We start from the raw sequence: 21,948 nt of genomic DNA, 5'->3' as shown, positions 1-21,948 counted from the left end.
GTTCAACGTCACAATTTTTTTTTAGTCGTACGATGGCAGTCATGGAAGTAAGATTTCTCTTAAAAAAATCGAATTTCCTTTGATTTTAAGTAAAATCCTTTTTTTTCAGATCGAAGTCTTGAATGCAAAAGATTCTCGTCCTATCGGGAAATGCAGTGTGCAGTCGAAAACGACAATCGCTGAGGTTAAAGTTCAGGTTCAAAAGTTGAAAAAAGCTTTGTATCCCGATCGGCAAAGTCTCCGTTTGGAAAGTCGAGGAAAAACTTTAAAAGATGAAGACACACTCGAGACTCTTGGGATCCGGGATGGCGGAAAGTTGTACGTGAAGGATTTGGGACCTCAAATCGGATGGAAAACTGTAAGAATTTAAAAACTTGAATTTTAGTTGATTTTTTTTTTTTTTGGGTGAAAGTCCAAATTTTTTTGTAATTAATATCTATACATACCTGTGTGTAATCAATTTTTATTGCACGTGTAATTATCGATGATTTTAGGTGTTTTTGGCTGAATATGCGGGACCTTTAGTCGTTTATTTGTGGATTTATACAAGACCTTGGTTATTCTATGGCGATAAAACAGGCCCCATTAGCGCTTGTACGCAGTAAGTATTTTTTGTCTAATAATTTGAACAATTTCGCATCTCATTATCATTTTAATTTAATCGTTTTATAATTTTTTTTCTACTTCCTTACGAATGTTTAGCATCGCAGCTGGTTGTTATACCTTGCATTATGTAAAACGTTTATTGGAGACAATTTTCGTTCATCGTTTTTCGCATAATACAATGCCGATGCTCAACTTGTTCAAGAATTGCACTTACTATTGGGGATTCACGGCATACGTTGCGTATCATGTTAACCATCCATTGTTTACGTCTCCAAGCACTGTTCAAGTTTATGGAGCTTTGGCTGCCTTCTTGTTGTGCGAATTGGGCAACTTTTCCGTTCATATTGCTTTGAGGAATTTGAGACCTCCGGGTACGCGAGTGCGAAAAATTCCTGTTGCCGATGGAAATCCATTGACTTCGTTGTTCAAGTAAGTTTTTTACAGAGAAATAAGGCTGCTCGAAATATAACTCAATAGTTTTTATGAAAATTTTTGAAAAAAAATTAAAAAAAAAAGTTACAAAATTTGAACAATTTTTGAATATTAATTAATATTTTTGTTGTTTTGAGATTTTTTACATTGATATTTGGTAAATAAATATATTTAAGGCCGTTCCAAATTTTTTCCGATGTTTTTGTCCCAAAACATTTTTTTCAAAATGAATAATTTTTGACCATTAATGACAAAATTTTTTTGGGCCCTTTATGAAATTTTAGTAGTTTTGTGGTATTTACATTGAGATTTGATGATTTAAAATTGATCTGAAAGTATTTCAAGTTAAAAATTTTAACAAAAAAATATCATAAAAATAACCGTCAAAAAATTTTGAAAAATAATTTTTAGGAAATGTTTTTATAGAAGAAAATTCATGTAGAATTTCGATTTTCAACACCAAAAATATTTTAAAAAATTTTTGAAAATTCCTTGAAAAAGTAAGGAAAATGATCAAAAAATGGTCAATTTTGATGAAATTTTTAACTTTTTTTTTTATTTTGCCCCATTGGATTTTCGGCTTTTGAAATGGGGCAGGGGACAAAAACATAAAAAAAAATTTGGAGCGGCCTAAATTGATTTAAAAATATTTTTAAAAAATATTTAGAAAAAAAATTAATATCGTAAAAAATAACTGTCAAATTTTTTTTAAAATATATTTTCAGAAATTTTTGTAATTTTTTTTTAAATTTTGAATTTTAAAACAAAAACTAAAAAAAAAAAATTAAAAAATTTTAAAAATTTCTTTTAAAAAAATTGGCAAATTTTTAAATTTTTAACTTTTTTGCCTCACTTACTTTTTGGATTTTTATTTAAAAAAAAAATTAAAATTAAAAAAACAATTGAATTTCATTTAGAGCGGCCTATTTTGACACTTTTTAACTAAAAATTTTCTATTTTTTTAGTTTTGTTTCTTGCCCTAACTACACATACGAGTTTGGAGCTTGGCTTTCTTTCTCGTTCATGACTCAATGTATTCCCGCATTTTTGTTCGCCGCCGCAGGCATGTATCAAATGACTTTATGGGCTCTCGGAAAACATCGCAACTACAAGAAGGAATTCAAAGATTATCCAAAAGGACGAAAAGCGATTATTCCATTTGTCTTGTAAACGGCATTCCGCATTTAGCATTTTGGTGAAAGGAGTTTGACAAACAAATATTTATTATTTTCTACTTTAACTCAAATGGTTTAGGTTGAATAGAACAAAAATTTATTTCCCACACACAATTTTTCATGTACTGAATAATTTTAAGATAATTTTCATTCGACTCTGAAAACAAAAAAAAATAAAAATCTTTTTTTTTTAAACATATCAATTTTTATCATGAAACAAATTTTAAGAGTTAACAAAAATTTTAAGAGTAAAAAAAGTGTTCAGACTCAATTTTTTACACAATTTGCACTCCATGTTGAGCACAATATTTCGTGAGAGCTTCTTGATGAGGAATTGGAAGTTGTAAAATGCGTGCGGGCAATACGCCGGGACGTGCTTGTGAAAGTTTTCCCAAATTTTCGACTAAAAATTTCCGAGTATCTGACACTTCAGGAAGCGGATCGTATTTTTTCGGTTGTGCAAAGTTCAATTGAGAATAGGCAACTTCATATCCAGCTGTATCTTCGATGTCAATGAATGTATCTCCATCAATGTTCGATTCATCGGGCGGCAATTCGAACATTTGAACGATTCCTTGAAGCAAAGGTGTCCACAGATGCTCGTACGATTGCAACATCAATCCAGATTCGCATAAAATGAGACTCGAACCAACACAAACGATCTTTTGATCCATCTCGCCGGAGACTTTATTCATGTCGAGGACAAAAACGCGTTCGATTACCATGCCAAAGAGTCTGAAAGTGAATTAAATGTTATTAATTAAAATTTTTTTCTATGTTTTTGACCCAAAATATTTTTTTTTCAAAATGGGGCAAATTAAAAAAAAAAAGTTTTGAAACACTTTTTCATAAAAAAAGACAAAATTTAAATAATTTTTTGTCATTAATCAATATTTGAGTTGTATTTATAGTTTATACATTAAGTTTTCATAATTTAAAATTTAACTTTGTAATAATGTAAAAAAGTTAAAAAAATTTTATTTTTTTTTAATTCCTTGAAAAATTTTAAAAATTAAAAACAAAAACGGTAATTTTTGGTGAAATTTTTAACTTCAAAATTTTTAATTTTAAATTTTTTTACAAAGTTATTTTAAAGTTAAAAATTTCACCAAAAATTACCGTTTTTTTAATTTTTAAAATTTTTCAAAGAATTTTTAATTTTTTTTTTTTTTTTAACTTTTTTACATTTTTACAAAATTTTTCTTCTCAAACTATGTTTTCAAAATTATTTTTTTGTTTTTATAAAAAATTGTTTTTAAATTTTTTTTTTTTGAAATAATTTTAAAATAAACAATTCTCATTGTAGATACATTAAAAACAACTAAAATATTGATCAACAGTCGTAAATTCATTGAATATTTGTCATTTTGTATAAAAAAGTATTTTAAAAAATTTTGAGAAAAAATTTTTGGGACAAAAAGTTCGAAAAAAAAATTGAAGCGGCCTTAAAAAGTTAAAAAAAAATTTTTTTGTGAAACTTACTTTGGTTGAATACTGTCAATTAATTCCATCAATTGTGATACTCCAACTTTAGCAGCATAAAAACTCACGAGAACGATGAAACATCTAACGAATTTTGTGGTTTTCGAATTACTGAGACGTTGAAACAGCAAAGAAAATACTTGACGCATGCAAGGTTGAAGTTCAGCTCTGTTGAAAAAGAAAAATTATTATTTTTAAAAACTTCAAAAAACAAAAAAAAACTTACGGATTATAATGTGAAATCAAATTCTGTAACAAGTAAAAACCTTCATGATCGTTCGTCTTGGAAGCCAACATTTTTTGAAAAACACCCAAAACTGCCATTAATTTGCCCTCAGCTTGAATCTTATCGGAAGCTTGTCTCACGAACGCACACAAAAGTCGAATAAGAGGCGTAACATTTCCCGGACGATCCCATAATGTTGGCGACAAAAGACACGGGAACAATGCCAAATACGGATCCGGTATAGCGCCTTTTCCTTCTCGAGCTTCCAATAACAACGAAAGCAATTGGAAAACATACGGCATGAACTCCAAAATATCTTGTTGTAAAATGCCCTGAAAAACGGGAAACAAAGCTTCTTCAAAGGCATCAACTGCTTTATATTCCGACTTGCAAATGATCCGAATGCTCAACGAGAACGTTTCAAACAAATAATGATTGAAATGCGGTTTCGATGGATTTTTTGCAACTTGTGTGAGAATTTCCGTGAGTTTCGGCAAAGCATGTCCCATGAACGGAATTGAGGCTTCTTGTAAAGTTGAAAAACTTCTCATAATCGCTTTCATCACATATTCGTTTTCGTTCGAACCGACTTTATCGAATGCCCCGAACAATCCTGCAAACAAATCATTCGAAAAAGGAACGAGTTGAGGGCCTGAAACAAGAGGCGATTTGTTATCAGCTCCTTTTAATATCAATACTTTATCGAGAGCACAAGCGGCGTAACTGTGCAACACAACACTATCGGCTTGCAAGTGTTTAATCATCAATGGGAGACTTGCCATCGTTATCTCAGGTCCCAATAAACTGCGAAAAGTCATGAGAAATTTCAAAGCATCCGCTTTCAATACGGGAATTTCATTAACATTTGGTCTTTGCAGCTCCGGCAAGATTTGTTGTTGACAAAATTGCGGCAACGGGACCAATTGTGACGTTTGTGTAACTCCCATCTTTTGCGTTGAGCCTCTTGATGCTAATGCCATGACTAAATAAATTGCTGTATCCTTTGCACGCCAATTCGCAACAGGATTTTCCGCATATTTGCCTAACAAAACTTCCAAATATCGTCCGAATATCTCCATTATCTTGGCTTCAAAGTTCTGTGATAAAATTTTAACGAGATCACATGCGGCACGTCGACGTGTATCGATATCGGACCCTTCGATGTCTCGTCGGATGTATTCTTCGGGATTGTCTTCGAAAAGCTCCTCATCGGATGCACGGAAATCCATGTTAGGGATGATAACTTTCTCACAAATGCTCGATAAAACGGCGGGATCTTCAAAGAGATGTCGATAATGATTACGATCAGCTACAGTACTTAAGAATTGCAAAGCGTTCGATACAAGAGCATCATATTTTGTTTGATTTCCCGTTGTACACAGCAATTCCCAGACATCCGTAACGAATCGTGTCATATAAGGACCAAATTCTTCATCGTATTTCGTGGCATACATGCCCAAATTATCACACACTTGAGATCGAAGTTGCTCCAAAACGCCGGCTTCTTCGTCATCGGGTGTCTTTAAACAGGGAACATCAGTTACGAGCAGCGTATGAAAAATATCCATCCATGTTGCCATATTATCTTCGAAAAATTCGGGCAAATCTTGCGCATTTAAGGAATGAAAAACCTTCGCAATCAAAACCAAAGATCCGTAAATGACTTTTAGCGCTTCTGCATTTCCCGCGTGATCTTGTGTGAGTTTCATTGTAGCTACAACGAGATCCGTAAGTGGTTTCGCAAACTTATCCAAGACAAATTTGATTTCCTCCCATAACGTTTGCGACTTAAATTCGAAGCGGTAACGTTTGAACAGCGAATGTGCCGTTTGAAGCACGCCATTTATGATGTAAAAGTCTCCCGTCGCGAATTTTTCAATCATTTCATCGATCAGCTGAGGCCATTTCTTCGGGAAATCATGTTTGCCAATTATTGCTACTGCATCGCTCAGTTGTTTTTGAATGGCTGGCGGTGCTTTCAACATCAATTGGATAATGAGGGTCTTGACTGTTTCGCGATCCGTGTCATGAATACGATTTTCACTCTCCTCATCTTGTCCCGTCTTCCAGTTTCGTTTGATGTAATTTTTGAAGGTTATTGCTCCCGCAACTCGTATCGTCAAATCTTGTTCGGGCTTGTCGATCAACGCAAGCAACAATACGGGAAAGTTTAAATTATGCTCGATACTTTGCAGAAAGTTTTCAGCTGAAAAAAAGGAAAAAATAGGTATAGATATTGAAATGTGAGTCATAAGCGGGAAAAAAATTTACCGGGTCTTCGAACATTGGAATCGGGATTTAGCGTGTCTTGTAAATGTTTCGCGAGAGTTTGGAAATTGTTGTCGTTCAAATCCATTTTTGATGTTTCAGCTCCTTTTTCGCACGTTTTTTATGTGATTTTTCGAGTTTTTTGTCGGTTTTTGATGCTAAAATACGATGAACAACTTTTTGCGTTGAGCAAGGTCTTTTGTTCGTTAAAATTTTGACAGCAAAACGTAGCCCAATGTTCAATTTCATCATGTTGCATTGACAACTCTGCATTTTTTGTTTACATCGCTTCAAAAAAAAAAATACAATAATTTATTTTTGTACATTTTAAGCTTAAAATTCGTCTTATAAACAATGAATTTGGATCCTGTAAGTAAAAAAAATTAAAATATTTTTAAAAGAAAAATTTTTAAATTTAAAAAATTTTTTTTCGCAGCAAGTAAAAACAAACATTGATCAAGCATGTCGCACTGCCGAAGATTTTACAAAGCTCTATTACGATTGTATGGACAAAAAACGACATGTAAGCCTTATTTTCTTCTAAAAACGATCTCAAATTAATTTTTTATATTATTTTTTTTAGCAAATATCTCGTCTTTATTTGGACAGCGGATTGTTGACATGGAACGGAAATGGAGCAGCTGGCAAGGAGAATATTGAAAAATTTCTGCAAGAGCTCCCAACATCAGAACATACGATATCGACGCTGGATGCTCAACCCGTAATCGATGAAGCTGTTGAAGCCCAACAAACTTTTATTATTGAGGTTTCGGGAACAGTTCGATTTGAAAATAATCCATCACGAATGTTCCAACAAACGTTTATGGTAACAGCGCAACAAGACAAATGGAAGATTGTGAGCGACTGTTTCAGGATACAAGATGCTCTTTGTGTCGAAAGAAAATAAAAAAATAAATAAAATAATTTTTTTTTAAATAAAATTCAATGTTCAGGTTATTTTTTTTTTTAACAAGTAAAAAATGCCGGTTCTTGAAAGAATCATTTTTGAAGTGATTTGACAGCGATTTCTTCATGTTTTTCTCTCAATAGACAAAAGTTGATATTTTTTATAAAAGTTTTCATATTTTATCTAAACGAAAAATTTTAAAAAAGATAAATTTTTAAACAATAAAATAATTAAACTGAGACAAAAATGATTGCTGGAGGTCATGGCGAAGCAAATCCAAATAAATCATGGGTAAAAATCAACATTTACGACGCATTTTTTTCAATAAAATTTATAAAAATTTTCTTTTTTTTAAATAAGGTAAATTCCCGTGGATTTTGGCTCGCTTACATTTTAGGAGTGACAATTTTGCATCTATGTCTCCTTTGTATCCCATTTCTGAGTGTTGCAATGGCATGGACTCTTACATGCCTTATTCACAATCTTGCCCATCTATTTTTCTTGCATTCTATTAAAGGTCATCCTGTAAGTTTTTACAACTTTTTTCAAGTTTTTCGAATGATTTTTTCATTTTTTTTGTTTTAGTGGATGAGCATTGATACAGGAAGTGCAAGATCTCTGACACATTGGGAGCAAATTGATGATGGACAACCTTTTACTGAAGCACGAAAGTTCTTGACAGCAGCTCCAATCGTCATGTAAGAAAGATTTCTTTGCTTTGATTTAAAAAAAATAATTATTTTTGTTTAAATTTCAGATTTTTACTTGCTTGCCTGTACACAAAAAATGATCAAGATCATTTTATTGCTAATTTCTTGTCATTGATTGTTGTTTTGCTGCCAAAATTACCACAATTTCATGGCGTTCGACTTTTTGGTATCAACAAATATTAAATATTTGCACTAATTGACATTTTTTCTTGAACGAATGAATTTTGTAAATTTTTGTAATCGAATACATTTGTTATCAACTTATTAACGAGACTGAAAAAAATAAAATTTTACCTTTAAAAAAAAATTAAAATTTTTAAATTATAAAATTTTAAAAAAAAAATTAAAAATTTTTAAAAAAAAAAAAATTTTAATTAAAAATTAAAAAAAATAAATAGGTAATTTTTAAATTAAAAAAAAAATTAAATTTAAAAAAAAAAATTAAAAAATTTGAAACTAAAAAAAATTAGAAATTTTTTAATAAAAAAAAATATTTCTTTTTGTTGGGAGATACGGGAAAAGCTATAAATTGACAAAAACTTTAAATAACATTTTAAATTTTAATGTATGACATATTTAGTAAATTTGAAATACATTTTTATTTTAATGAATTTTGAGGAAAATTTTGAATTTGCAAACTTGTGTCCTCAATAATCAAAATGATATATTCATATAAATTCACAAAAAATCATTTAAAATTTCAAAATATTTTTCTTTTTGAAAAATTTGCAATTTTCACATTTTCTTATAAAATTCTCATGTATTGCTACAAATTTTTGAAAATTTTTGCAAACTTTACGATAAATCTTTATTCTGCATCGAATAAGCAAAAAATTTCATTATCAATTTGTAAAGATTTGCAAAAAATAAAGATTATTTGCAAATCTCAATTTTTGAATGGATCTCCTGAAAAAAAATGATATTTGTGCAAATAAAAAAAATTTTGCGATTTTTTGCAAATTTGCGAAAAAATTTTTCAAAAAACATGACAGCTTAAACAAAATTTTTTTAAAAATTTATTTGCAAAGCTTTGAAAATATTTTCAAATATTTTTGCAAAAAATCTTTGCAAACTTATTTTAATTAAATTTTTTGCTCATTTGATACAGAATGAAGATTTATGGACAAATTTGTAAAAATTTTTAAAATTATTTCAAGTTCTTAAGGATTTACAAAGGAAAATGTAAAAAAGATAATAAAAAGTTAAAAACAAATAAACAATGTTTTCAACTATAAAATCGAATGTGTTACATATTGTTTGATGACCAATTTTTCAAAATTTAATAAATTACAGACAATCGATGTTTAAACCACTCTTAAAATTTCGATTTTTGTTAAATTTTATAAAACATCATAAAGTTCATAAAAATGTGAAAAGTGTTGAAATTTTGTCAATTTATTGGTTTTCCCGTATCTCCTTGTTCAAAAATTTTTTAAATTTAAAAATTTTTAAATTAAAAAAAATAATTTTTAAATTAAAAAAAAATTAAAAAAAAAAAATTAAAAAAATTTGAAAAAATTAAAAAAAAAAAAAAATTTTTTTAAAAATTGAAAAAAAAAATTAAAAATTTTTAAATTAAAAAAAATGAATAATTTTTAAATTTAAAAAAAAATTAAAAAATTTGAAACTAAAAAAAATTAGAAATTTTTTAATAAAAAAAATATTTTTTTTTGTTGTTCAAAAATTTTTTAAATTTAAAAAAAAAATTGAATTTAAAAAAAAATTATAAAAAATTATTAAAATTATCAAAAATTTATCTTACCTTTACGAATATTTGCTCTATAAGAAAACTCTTTGAAATTCTTTTTTTGAATTAACATTTATTAGTCAAATTTTCTATATGATTTATTTCTAATTATTTTTTTATCTACTTTATTTTTTTTTACACATTCATTAAAATAAATGTTCAAATTATAAAACTATGAAAAAATAATTGGCGGGAATCTTTGGTCAAGTTGTTTTTTCTCTCGATACTCTTCAAAAAATTCTTCACTTTTTATTTTAATACTTTGGCTATATAGCTGTACTTTTGTTATTTATTATTTTAATTTAAAAAAAAGAAAGAAATTTTAATTTAAAAATTGACTAGAAAACTAAATATGGCATCATTTTAAAAAATTTCACTTCCCTCTATCGAAAATTCGTTAGTTTTTTACTTAACTGAAAATTTGGGTTAATTTTAGTTTTTATAAAATGTTTGTTAGTCACTACATAGGTACTACATAACACATCTCTCTAATTTTTATGTGTATTTACAAGTCGATTGAAATCCCAACACCAATGAATTCAATCTTTGGCAAGAAAAAATTGTATACCTTAAATCTATATGAAAATTTCTAAATTTGTCTCTAACATTCATTCAATGAAACAAAAAAAAAAAACTTTAATTAGTCAATTCCTCAAGAATTTCTTCGGTACTGCGATGTTGTCGCTTAAAGTTTTCCATATACTGTGCGGGAACAGTCCATTCGAGAAACTCTTGCACATTTGTCTTCAAGCGTTGCGCTTCTGTCATATCCATCGATTCGCAAGCATTGCGTCCTGCACATTTGAGAGAATCAATCAGAACATTATCGATAAGACGTTTTTCGTAGCCAAGTTGTCGCAAACGTTCATCTGTCGAGATTTTCTTGAGCAAAATTGCAATCAAAAGACGCATTCGGGCGACGGGCATGGGAGGCTCAACACTTGCATGGTTGTTTCGAATCTAAAAAAAAACATAATTTTATGAAAAATTTTTTTTAGAGAAATAAAAAAATGCCTTACTGTTCGATCGATGAGCTCTTCAACACTTGCAACTGTCTCCTTTTTGACACATTCGAAAGAGTGTTGTTGAATATCGTACTTTGTTTTGAAAAATTCTTTGCAATTTTCGCACATATAGGGCTTATCTTGTCCATGAATTGACTTTAAATGTTTCTTCAAGTGTGGCAATTGGGAGAATCCAAGGCCCGTTTGAACCTAAATTACAAAAATAAAAAAAAAATTAATCATAGAAAATTTATAGAAAAAAAAATTTCTTACACAAATGGGACATTTGAATGGTTTTTCTCCCGTATGTTTACGTATATGCAGTTTTAATACGGAACTATGAGCAAAAGCTTGCCAACAAACTTGACATCTACAAAAAAAGAAAAAAGTAATGAAGTAAAAAGTTAAAATGAAAAAGATTCAAAAATTTACCTATAAGGTCTCTCTCCCGAATGAATTCTCTGATGAACAACGAGTTGCGATCGTTGAGAGAACGTTGCTCCGCATGTCGAACACCCATGTTTCTTGATATGTTTATGCGTGCGCTTATGTTGCGGCAAATGTCCTTTGAACATTTTATTGCAAATCTTGCAGTGAAAAGCCTTAATGTTATGATGATAGCACGAAATGTGTTTCTTCAAAGCATCAGGTCGATAAAACCCTTTTCCGCAAAGATGGCAAGTGAAATCTCTTTCATCTAAATGCGTCTTTTGATGCAATCTCAAATTAGCAGCTGACGAAAACTTTTGCCCGCAATTATCGCACTTGAATTTCTTCAAACCGGTGTGTGTAACCAAATGTTGCGTGAGTTGCCCGCCACGAGCAAATGTTTTTGGACAATAATCACATTTGTACGGCTTTTCACCTAAAAATATTTTTTTTTATTAAAAATTAAGAAATGAAATTTTAACAGAATTTTTATGAAAACGAACCCGTATGAATACGAATGTGTAATCTCAGGCGTTCCTTTATCGGAAAAGTCTTGGAACAATAATCGCAAGTGTAGACAGTATCAGTTCCATGTTGCGAAGCTATGTGATTTTTCAAACATCCTCCTTGACGGAATCGTTTATCGCAGTGTGGGCAAGAATAAGGACGTTCATCGCTTTAATAAAAAAAAAAGAAAAAAAATTAAATTTCTAAATATTTTAGAAAAATTTTCGAAGTCAAATTTTAAAATTTAAAAATCCAATGGGACGAAATAAAGAAAAAGTTAAAAATTTTATCAAAATTTACTTTTTTTGTCTATCAGAAATTTAAATTTTTTTTTTAATTTCTTAAAAAAGCATGAAATTAAGAAATAAAAAAAAAAAATTAAATTTTTGGTTTTTACTAAATTTCATTTTGAAAATCATATTTTAATACAAATTTTCTTCTTCAAAAATATTTTTCATAAAATACTTGAATTTATTTTTCAAAATTTTTTAACAGTCTTATTTTCTTAATTTTTTTTAACTTTTTTTTTATTTTTTTTTAATATTTTTATTTTTTTATTAATTTTTTTTTTGTAAAATTATTTTTAAAATAGCAAATTTCATAGTAGATTGTCAAAAAAAAATTAAAAATATTATATAACGCTCAAAAATTGTTAAAAATTTTATCATTTTGTATGAAAAAAGTATTTCAAAACTTTTTTTTATTTTGCTCCATTTTATTTTTAAAAATTTTGAATTTTTGATTTTCATTAAAAACGGCATAAAAATTAATAAAAAAAAATTACCTATGAATTCGAAGATGTTTTCTCAAATCATTAGATCCCAAAAAAACTTTCATACAAATTCCGCATTGATATTTTCGATCACTTTTCTTACTGGTTTCTGACAAGGTTTGACTTCCGCTGAATGGTCCTTTGGTTAACAAGCCATTACTTGTTTCATTGTTATTTTTTTCAATTGACTTTTCAACAACTTCAGCCGATTTTTCTGCTTCATTCTTTTTTGTTCTTGTTCTTGTTGCCGCCTTTGATGGCGAAGAATTTTCCTCTGAAGGAGCTGTTTTGTCGGATTTATTTTCTTTGGTTTGTAACACTGAGTTCGTTGTCTTTGGTTTTGTTGTTTCCTTCGATGGCGAAGAAAGTTGATCTTTCTTGAATGGCCTTCCGCGTTTTTTCCCTGTAGTTGTTGGTTTTACATTTTCTTTGGTCTTTTCTGTCGTTGTTTTCGCATTTTCATCTTCCTCGTTCGTTTTTGCGACATCTTTAGCTACTTTTGTAGTACGTTTCGATTTTTCCGCAGTTTTTTCAGAATTACGACGATTGATAACAGAGGCTCGTATCGCACGAGACGTTACTGCGGTATTTTTTAAAGCCGCATTTCTTCGTGTTAAGACTTTCATTGTGTTTTTTTAAAAAGTAAATATTTGAATGGCACACAGAAAATGTCGCGATTGTATTTTAATTTACATTTAATTATTCATCGAATAGAATATGGAAGAAGGTACGTTCGATACACTTTTTTTTTTAATTGTTAATTATTACAGAAACTTTTTTTTTTATCAAGTTTTACATTAATTAATATAATGTCCAAAACCATGTGTGTTTGTGTATTGTTTTATTTACTTAGAATATTATAATTATAGTACTTGATGAAAACCTACACCAAAATGATTAGAAGTATGCAGTTATAGTTTTCTACGTTAGAATGGCAAGTTTTTGGTTTAATATAACATTTTTTCTACAGTACGATTTGATGTTTCACTTCAGTTTTGGTGAAATTCTCTCCGAATTTTGTGATGCTAAATAACTGTAAATAACGGTCAAATTATCGTTTTTTTGTCCTTTTTTTCAAATAAAATTATATTTCACGTGAGCACAAACGATACAGAAAACTTTCACGACACAAAAAAAAAATGGATGCAAAAACGGCACAAATCAAAAGCAAATTAGAATTTAAAAAAATGCATTAAAAAATTTTTTTTGTAACTCTACTCGCTTGTTCACTCAACTCTATTGATTGAACTGTGAAGTAACACGCTCAAAAATAAAACTAATGAATGCCAGACATTGATGACACAAACGGGTAGACAAAAACATGTGTGCAATACATTTTTCGGTTCTACTTTAAATAATAATACAGCTGAAAAATTGTCTAAAGTAAAGAGACAAAAGCGCATTTTACTATTTATTTTAATTTTTTTTTTTAATAAATTAATTTTTTAATAAAATTTAAATAAAATTTTAATAAAAATTAATTTTTTTTAATAAAAAATTAAAAATTTTTTTTAATAAAAAATTAAAAATTTTTTTTAATAAAAAATTAAATTTTTTTAAATAAAATTTTTTTGAATAAAACATTAAATTTTTTTTTAATAAAAAATTTTTTTTCTAAAACTTAAAAAATTTTATGAAAACTTAGAAGTCAAAAATATATTATTTTTATTTAAAATTTAAAAATTTTATGAGAACTTTGAAGTAAAAAAAAAAATTTTTATTTAAAATTTAATAATTTTGTGAGAAATTTAGAAGTCAAAAAATTCTTTTTTTTTTTTGTTTTTTTGTTTTTCATTTAAAATGAATGTCTTTCATGAATTTTTGCTAATAGATGCAGTTTTGACTTCTGTTCATATGAATGATCAATAAAAAAAACGAAAGATTTCAACGGAAAAGGCAGAGTCATTAAACGTAAATGAACAAGAAAGAAAAGAAAATCACATCTGGCTTACACATGTTTGACCTTTAAATTAATTTTTAAAAAATTTTGCATATTTTTTCTTCTCAAAAACTTTGATTTTTATGTTTTATACTAATTTTTTTAAAAGTTTAAAAAAAATATTCTAATTAATTCCTCATCATGTTTACATTTTCTTTTATTACGAACAAAATAGAACTTTTGCATTTATTTACAGTGTTCGACAGTAGCATTTAAGAACAATGGAATCCAATTCTATTCTTCTGAGATGTGACATAAAAACATTCGAGACAAAGAAAAAGGGCCTTGAGAGCATTATCGGAACTATTCAAGCAAAAAATAAGGATTCAAAATTACGTAACACAAAAGCTATTCAAATTTTGACTCGTTTTGACCTCATTTCCGTACCAAAAGTCACTTTTCGATCGTTTGACGTGCGAACAAAAGGTTTCTTATCACAAAGTCATATCTTTTGAATCAACAAACTCATACACGTTTAAAAGAGATCGATAACGAAATGGGAAACTGTTTATTTGCTCATAAATACACATTTACAAAAATTTTACTCACGTCAAGAAACTGATAAGCGACGTTTTATTTATACCTTTCAGACTCGCTTATAGCTTGATAAGAAAGTGTGTTTATTTTTCGTCAATTAAAATTACTTTAAAAAAGGTAATAAAAGACTTCTCTGCACTTCTTGCTCGAATCGTGGCTTAGAATAAACTGAATGCTTGAATAGGAAACGAACGTGCTTTCAACTTGAAATTTCTGCTTCGCTATCAAAATTCATTCGATATAATTTAAAACAGAGCGCTACTATATGTGTAACATTCTAACGTATGAGTGATATATTGGAACGAATTTTGAATTGTTAAGGCCGCTCCAAATAAAACTCAATAGTTTTGTCCGGTGCCCCATTTGAAATTCGAAAATCCAATGGGGAAAAATTAAAAAAAAAAATGTTAAAAATTTCATCAAAAATTAACGTTTTTTGGCTATTTTTTATTAAATTTTAAGAAATTTTCAAAAATTTTTAAATTTTTTTTCAATTTTTCAAAAATTTTGTATTAAAATATGTATTTTAGCATAGTTTTTTTTTCTCAAAAAATATTTTTCATATAAATCATTGAAATTATTTTCAAAAAAAAAATTTGACAGTTATTTTTTATGAAATTAATTTTTTTCAATTTTATTGAAAAAATATCAATGAAAAAAAACCTCAAAACAACACAGTCAAAAATTATTTAAATTTTGGCACTTTGTTATGAAAAATTTTTTTAAAAAAATTAAAAATTTAAATTAAAAAATTAAAAAAAAATTTTTTTTGCCCCATTTTTTTAAAATTTAAAAATTTTTCAAAAATTTTTTTTTTCACAAAAAAAAATATTTTTTTAAATTTTTAATGTTTAAAAAATTTTTAACATATTTTCTTATTAAATAAAATTACTGAAACAAATTTTTTTGACAGTTAAAATTATAAATTCTTGAAACTATTTTAAATTAGCAAATCTCAAAGAAGATAATTAACAAAAAAATTTAACGTTCAAAAATAGTTAAAAATTTTGTCATTTTGTATGAAAATAGTATTTCAAATATTTTTTTTTTATTTTGCCCCCCCCATTTTTTTTAAATTTTGGACTTTATTTTTGATTTTTATTTGGAGCTGCCTAAAAAATTAAAAAAAATTTTTTTTGCCCCCCATTTTTATTTCAAAAATTTTGGACAAAACTATTGAGTTTCATTTGGAGCGGCCTTAAATCGCAATTTCACACAGAAAAAGGCAACAAAAAGGACTGTAAATTTCTCATTACAAAAAATATCATAAAACGCTTATACTATGTAAACAAACAAATCATCTTTGCTTCCGTTCGTGACACACCGCAGTTTATTTTTAACTCTTTGTATGAGATGCCCTGCTCAGAATTGATCTAATAATAAAGAGACGCCATATACAAATTGCACGGCAATTGCACAAATATCTTATGGAGTGTATCGTCAAAAAAAATGCAGAAGACACAAATCTTTTCCGAGTCATAAATAATTGGGTTTGGCCTCCATGCTTCCATTGTATCACGAAAAACTTCAACTCGATATCAAGAAGGGAACTTGAACGACAGCAGTGACGATGCGTGTACTATCTACTAGGTACATTCAAATTGCATTCAAATCTATATGGGTGCGGAGCGAAAAAAATTATGCTGGCAAGAAAGGAACTCGTTTAAATCTTTCTATTTAGTTGTTGGATATCTGCAAATTTAAAGTTTTTTCTGTAAAAACCCAACACCAAAGCACACAATAAACATTACAAAAAGCAATTTGCTACACTAACTACATGTTAAAAAAGATGAAAATTCAATTCCAAACCATCACCAAATAAAAAATGTTTCCAAAAAAACACAAAAACCCTCAAACCGGAAATCAAAAATGACACTTACTCAGATTCTTGACTAGATACGGAAAATCTCGATGGATGTTTTCACTTTTTAACTACATAATTTATCGCGAAAATCCAATGAAAAAGGATATTTGGAGAGAAATCAAAGATTTATCGATTTTGTTGTGACAGTTGCTTTGACGTTTGGCATGAGGCTCGTGACAGATGAAATCCAAAAGTGTGCTGAGGATAGTAACTCTTGTGAAATTCGTAAATCGCCGGCCTGTTTTTCTGAAAATCTGTGAAAAATCTCGGAAAAAGGATGGAATCCAAAATTTTGGAGTCTTTGGAGCTTGTTGGGTAAGTTAGAAGAGCTATTGACACAAAATTCACGAGGTTTTTCTTGAGTATAATTTTTTTATTTAATTTTATAGCTTGTTTTTATTTCCTCATTGTTTTCAATTTTTAACATTTTTAACATTTATTTTATTTTTAATTAAAAAAATCTATTTGATTTCGTTTTAATATCAATTTAATATGAAAAAAAATTTTTTTTCAGCTACAAGGGTGACCTAATCGACCAAAATTGCTTATCTCAAGCAATCTACGACGACAAAATCAATACTGAATTCCGTAATTTAGTCTCCTGGATATCCAACGAGATCGCAGGTTTGGGAAATTTTGATGAAAGAGTAAGTTTCTTATCAAATTTTTTACTTTTTTATTTTCACTTTTCATTTTAGGTCAGTAAAGACGACGACTTGAACACTTTTCTCTTGGAATTGTCGGGATTTCTCAAAGAAATCCAATGTCCTTACAACATTTTCATGGCAGGTCCTGTATCATCGCGTTTCAATACGGCAGAAACTCGTTTCCTGTTGCTTGAATTTTTGCTCGAGGAACTCATGGCACAAAAAATGTCGAATGTCTCTCGTACAAAAGACACAAAAAAAGATCTCGCCATCACATTACACGAAACTCCAACGGCAGCTGCATTAAAAGAAATCGCCATCACGCTTAATTTGGGAAAACCGCCAGATAACATCACGTCGAAGCAGCTTTTTGAAAAAATTAACAATAAATTTGACGAGATTATTGCTCGTACGAATGGCATGAAACGCATTGGTAAGCCGCTTTTTTGCCCGAAAACGCGTGTCAGCGACGAAAATTGGAACAAATTAGCGGATTTGCAGAAAAATTTAGATGCTGAATACGATTTACGTCGCAAAATGTTGTTGACGCGCTTAGATTGTACCGTGCAGAGTTTCCAATGGTCCGAAAAGATAAAAGGAAAGGAAGCTGAAATAACGGAAAGATTTGCAGCAAAACGACAAAAACTTGAGCAATTAACGACGGGAGGGCAACGAACAGGTATTCCAGCTTTGTTGGCAGCAAGAGATAATTTGGCGATTATTGAGAAAACGAGCAGTGCAAATGTCAGGAGAAACACTCGGAGTAAAATTCAGAGACATGTGATGGGAAGTGTTCCGGATCGGGGAGGAAGAGCGTATGAGCATCAACCTCCGCCGCCTGAAATGCCTTCGTGGCAGAAAAATCGAGCACAAGGCGGCGGCGGGCAAGGAGGAGGAAGAGTAAGGGACTTAATTTTGTATTTTTCTTTAATTTTTTTTTACTAACAAAAAATCTTCCGTTAAAGAAAAATCGACACAAATAAGGAAGAGGACACTAATTGCATGTTTGGTAGACCATTAGAAAAAATTTCTTATTATTTTTAGTAATATTTAGTAGAAACTTTTCAATAAAATTAAAAAAAAAGAATTAATTTCAAAAATTTTAATTTTAAAATTTTAATTTAATTTTTTTTTATTTTTTTAAATTTCAAATTCATTCAAATTTTTTGTGAATTTTTTTTTCAGAAAAAATTTGAAAAAAAAAATTAAAAAATTAATTTTAAAAATTTGAATTTGAATTTTAAAATTTTAATTAATTTTTTTTAACTTCAAATTCATTCAAATTTTGTGTGAATTTTTTTTCAATAAAATTTGAAAAAAAAAATTTAAAAAATTAATTTTGAAAATTTTAATTTAATTTTTTTAAATTTTTAATTCATTAAAATTTTGTGTGAATTTTTTTTTTGTAGAATTTGAAATTTTTTTTTCAAGGTCATTTATGGTTTTCCGTATAAATAGGCAAGCTTTTGATAATTTTAATATTTTTTGAAGATCTAAACGAGTTCTAAATTAGAAAAAATTTCTTTTTTTTTTACAGGGACGAGGAAATCACAACCAAGGCGGAAACCGCGGAGGATATCAAAATCATGGAAACAATCAACCTTGGCAAAATCAACAACAACAACAAGGATACAATCGCGGCGGTTATCAAAATAATCAAGGATACTCAAATCAGGGACAGCATCAACAGCAGAGAGACTCGTACGATAATCGCCAAAATTATAATCAACAAGGCGGATATCATCATGATAATAATCGTCAAAATCGCGGCGGAGGATCTCGTGTTCAAGGCGGATGGTCTCAAAGAGGCGCCAATAACGACTATAACAACCAACAATCTTACCATTCGGGAGGTAGAGATGATAATAGTTATCAACAACGAGGGCATTCGAATTACAATCGAGGAGGTCGTCGTTAAGAATTTAAAAAATCTCATTTTTGTATGCATTTTTGTTAAATATTTAAAAAAATAACCGAACTACATGTCTTCTGTTGAATACAAATACGCTTCTTCTTCGGTTGCCTTTCGCACGTTAATGGCTTCAAAATGACGTTTTTCATATCCATTTGATCGATCAACGCCATCCCATCGATATCCAGGCCGAATATTGAATCGATTGTCAGGAAAGAGTCCTTTGTAAATGGGTTTCATGGGAACTTTTTCCTTTACATCCTTTTTCTGTTTCTTTGAACGCATGTACTGCAACATTGGATCTTCAAGTCTCTCTTGTTCCTTCAAATGTCGTTCAACGTCTTCGTCTCCCGCATATCTGGCAAATGGTTTGCTCGCATCACGAGCTGCTTGTTCCAAATGCGCTTTGTAATCTTCAAGTTGCTTAACGCCCTTTCCCCATTTGTCGTAAACTTGTTTGCGTTCCGCGTATTTTTCCTCTTTTTCACGTTCTTTTGCCAAATTTGCCTCGAGTTTTCGACGATCAACAGCTCCCGTGGCACGAACTCTTGCTTCGGCATTTCTTCCTGACATTTCATCCGTCATATTTTCGTACATTTCAGACTCGCGTTTGCTGTGTTTCGCATTTTCAACTTTCAAATTTGCCGCATCTTGTAATCCAGCAACTTTTCCATCCATTGTGCGTTTCATTTTACCGTGAGTTGGAGGAGGCGAGTCACTAACTTGACGTTTTGATGGTTTTTGATAACGTCGTTCGGGCGAAAAATCTCGTGCACGTGAGCTACTTGGAGATTGTCTTCGATTTCGACGAGGAGAAAGGTCAGAGCTTCGTTTTCTTTCTCTTCTCTCATCTGCAGATCGATGATTTTTGCGAATGGGAGACAAATCTAAATCTTTACGAACTTTATTGGGACTTAGACTTTGACGTGTCGGAGAAGCATCTGTAAATCTTGATGGTTTGCGTCTTTTAGGCGACAAATCTCTTTCGTTTTTTCGTCGCGGAGGCGAGTTGTCGGGCGATCTGTTTCTTCGTGATGCTCTTTTTGGAGACAAATCTTCGTCACTGTGTCTATTTTTACGATTTCTCGGCGGCGATAAATCTTCATTTCGTTTCCTTGAACGCTTTGGCGATAAGTCGTCGTCACTTTCTCTTCTTTTCCGATGTCTTGGAGGTGAAAAGTCTTCGCTTTTATCTCGGCGAGATCTCTTCGGAGACAAATCATCATCATATTTGTTTTTTCTCGGCCTTTGGGGCGATAAATCCTCACTTTTATCTCTCCTCGATCTCCTTGGGGACAAATCTTCGCTTCTTTTTCTCTCCTGCCGTCGCTTCGAACCATCAGAATCTCTGCTCGTTTCATCAACTTCATTCAATCCTTTCCATAGTTTGTTTTTGTAATCCAACGCTTTCAATTCGGGCGGGCGTTCGTCAATGACACCAACAATTTGAGGAGCATCTTCGTTCATCAAGAGAGAAGCTTCAATCTCAGCATTGTCATCCATATTCTTAATTTTTGAAAAATCCCAATCATCGTCGACTACTGTAACGCTGCAAAATTAGAAAATTATGAGAAACGTTTAAAAATGTAAACAATTTGACGTGACTTACGTTTTTCCCTTGATTTCTTTCACTTTTTTCTTTTTCTTCTTCTTTTTGTCGTCTCCTACATCTCCTGAAAGATATTTTTTCAAATATTCCTTCTGATCTATCTTAATATGAGACATTTTTGATATTTTCGAGCGAATTTTGCTGAAAACATGGATTGTTTACGTTTGTGTATGACTCGTTGGAATAATAATATTGAACAGTATTTACAATATATTGCAATATATTGTCATAAATATTATGTTCTACGATTTTTTTTTTGCAAATCATTTTTTGGGTAATTTCAAGCCTAAAATTGAATAAATATTCATTGTAGAGATGATTTCTGTTCATATTAGATATTTGGAAAAAGTTTAAGGACGCTCCAATTTTTTTTTTTATTTTTTTGTCCCAAAATTTTTTTTTCAAAATGAAGAACAAAAAATGGATTTGAAATATTTTTTCATACAAAATGACAAAATTTAAACTGTTTTTCGTCATTAATCAATATTTTAGTAGATTTTAAGGCCCCATTTTAAAAATATTTTTTCAAATAGAATAAAGTCCAAAATTTTTTTAAAATGGGGTAAAATAAAAAAAAAAAATTTAAAATTCAGGGCAAAATTGTCGTATTTTTGGAATTTTTTTCAAAATAAAATAAATTTAAAAAAAATTTGACTTTTTGTTATTAAAAATCGTATGATTTTGGAAAAAAAAAATATTGTAAAAATATCATTTTTAATTTTTTTATTTTTTTTTTTTGAAAAATTATGAAGGTAGACCAAAAAAGGTAATTTTTGATAAGGCCATTAAATTTTTTTTGCAAATGCCGAAAAATTTTGGAAAAATTTCAAATAATAAAAAAATAAGGAAAAATTTTGAATTTTTATACTTTTTTGAATAAAAAACGATAATAATTTCTTTCATTTTAGTATTTGGAAAAAGTTTAAATTCAATTTTTTTTTTTAGAAAATAAAATGAACTTTTGAAATTTTTTTAAAAAATGACAAAATTTAAACTGTTTTTCGTCATTAAAAATTTGAGTAGAAAAAATTTTTGAGTCACGTGAAGAAATTTTCATTTTTTGTCCCATGAGGAAAATTCTTAAATTTTTAATTTTTTGTTTGAAATTTTTTAAAGTTTTTGACGTTAAACGAATTCTTAACAATTTATAATTTGGTTTATATTATTTTAAATTT

At 29.3% G+C, this 21,948-nt stretch overlaps 7 protein-coding genes across 7 annotated transcripts; 4 read left to right on the top strand and 3 right to left on the bottom strand.

Annotated features, from left to right (window-relative positions):
* The first annotated feature begins 20 nt into the window (after window positions 1-20).
* Window positions 21-2,407, top strand: LOC134827710 (very-long-chain enoyl-CoA reductase). Its single transcript, XM_063840476.1, has 5 exons — window positions 21-47; window positions 110-358; window positions 495-601; window positions 703-1,035; window positions 2,004-2,407. The coding sequence occupies exons 1-5, from the start codon at window positions 33-35 to the stop codon at window positions 2,206-2,208; spliced, it is 909 nt and encodes a 302-aa protein (XP_063696546.1). The 5' UTR covers window positions 21-32; the 3' UTR covers window positions 2,209-2,407.
* LOC134827709 (exportin-2) lies at window positions 2,377-6,391 on the bottom strand. The gene is made up of 4 exons (XM_063840474.1): window positions 6,193-6,391; window positions 3,922-6,127; window positions 3,696-3,863; window positions 2,377-2,948 (listed from the first exon to the last, which is right to left on the bottom strand). The coding sequence occupies exons 1-4, from the start codon at window positions 6,275-6,277 to the stop codon at window positions 2,489-2,491; spliced, it is 2,919 nt and encodes a 972-aa protein (XP_063696544.1). The 5' UTR covers window positions 6,278-6,391; the 3' UTR covers window positions 2,377-2,488.
* A 40-nt stretch (window positions 6,392-6,431) lies between these two features.
* On the top strand, window positions 6,432-7,147 carry LOC134838150 (NTF2-related export protein). The gene is made up of 3 exons (XM_063853621.1): window positions 6,432-6,558; window positions 6,626-6,712; window positions 6,773-7,147. The coding sequence occupies exons 1-3, from the start codon at window positions 6,544-6,546 to the stop codon at window positions 7,094-7,096; spliced, it is 426 nt and encodes a 141-aa protein (XP_063709691.1). The 5' UTR covers window positions 6,432-6,543; the 3' UTR covers window positions 7,097-7,147.
* A 93-nt stretch (window positions 7,148-7,240) lies between these two features.
* LOC134827093 (ORM1-like protein) lies at window positions 7,241-8,094 on the top strand. The gene is made up of 4 exons (XM_063839633.1): window positions 7,241-7,387; window positions 7,457-7,621; window positions 7,682-7,794; window positions 7,854-8,094. Exons 1-4 carry the CDS (start codon window positions 7,343-7,345, stop codon window positions 7,987-7,989), a joined length of 459 nt encoding a protein of 152 aa, XP_063695703.1. The 5' UTR covers window positions 7,241-7,342; the 3' UTR covers window positions 7,990-8,094.
* A 1,585-nt stretch (window positions 8,095-9,679) lies between these two features.
* Window positions 9,680-12,976, bottom strand: LOC134835170 (zinc finger protein 436-like). The gene is made up of 6 exons (XM_063850044.1): window positions 12,278-12,976; window positions 11,490-11,662; window positions 10,990-11,422; window positions 10,831-10,927; window positions 10,573-10,767; window positions 9,680-10,513 (listed from the first exon to the last, which is right to left on the bottom strand). Exons 1-6 carry the CDS (start codon window positions 12,889-12,891, stop codon window positions 10,190-10,192), a joined length of 1,836 nt encoding a protein of 611 aa, XP_063706114.1. The 5' UTR covers window positions 12,892-12,976; the 3' UTR covers window positions 9,680-10,189.
* A 3,834-nt stretch (window positions 12,977-16,810) lies between these two features.
* LOC134827211 (protein FAM98A) lies at window positions 16,811-19,225 on the top strand. The gene is made up of 4 exons (XM_063839789.1): window positions 16,811-16,920; window positions 17,120-17,252; window positions 17,304-18,152; window positions 18,790-19,225. The coding sequence occupies exons 1-4, from the start codon at window positions 16,883-16,885 to the stop codon at window positions 19,168-19,170; spliced, it is 1,401 nt and encodes a 466-aa protein (XP_063695859.1). The 5' UTR covers window positions 16,811-16,882; the 3' UTR covers window positions 19,171-19,225.
* On the bottom strand, window positions 19,156-20,904 carry LOC134827210 (BUD13 homolog). Its single transcript, XM_063839788.1, has 2 exons — window positions 20,774-20,904; window positions 19,156-20,713 (listed from the first exon to the last, which is right to left on the bottom strand). Exons 1-2 carry the CDS (start codon window positions 20,887-20,889, stop codon window positions 19,231-19,233), a joined length of 1,599 nt encoding a protein of 532 aa, XP_063695858.1. The 5' UTR covers window positions 20,890-20,904; the 3' UTR covers window positions 19,156-19,230.
* Window positions 20,905-21,948: the final 1,044 nt, after the last annotated feature.

The sequence above is a fragment of the Culicoides brevitarsis genome, chromosome 1 (genome assembly GCF_036172545.1).
Source record: "Culicoides brevitarsis isolate CSIRO-B50_1 chromosome 1, AGI_CSIRO_Cbre_v1, whole genome shotgun sequence".
NCBI lineage: Eukaryota > Metazoa > Arthropoda > Insecta > Diptera > Ceratopogonidae > Culicoides > Culicoides brevitarsis.
This window is presented reverse-complemented; position numbering and strand designations above follow the sequence as displayed.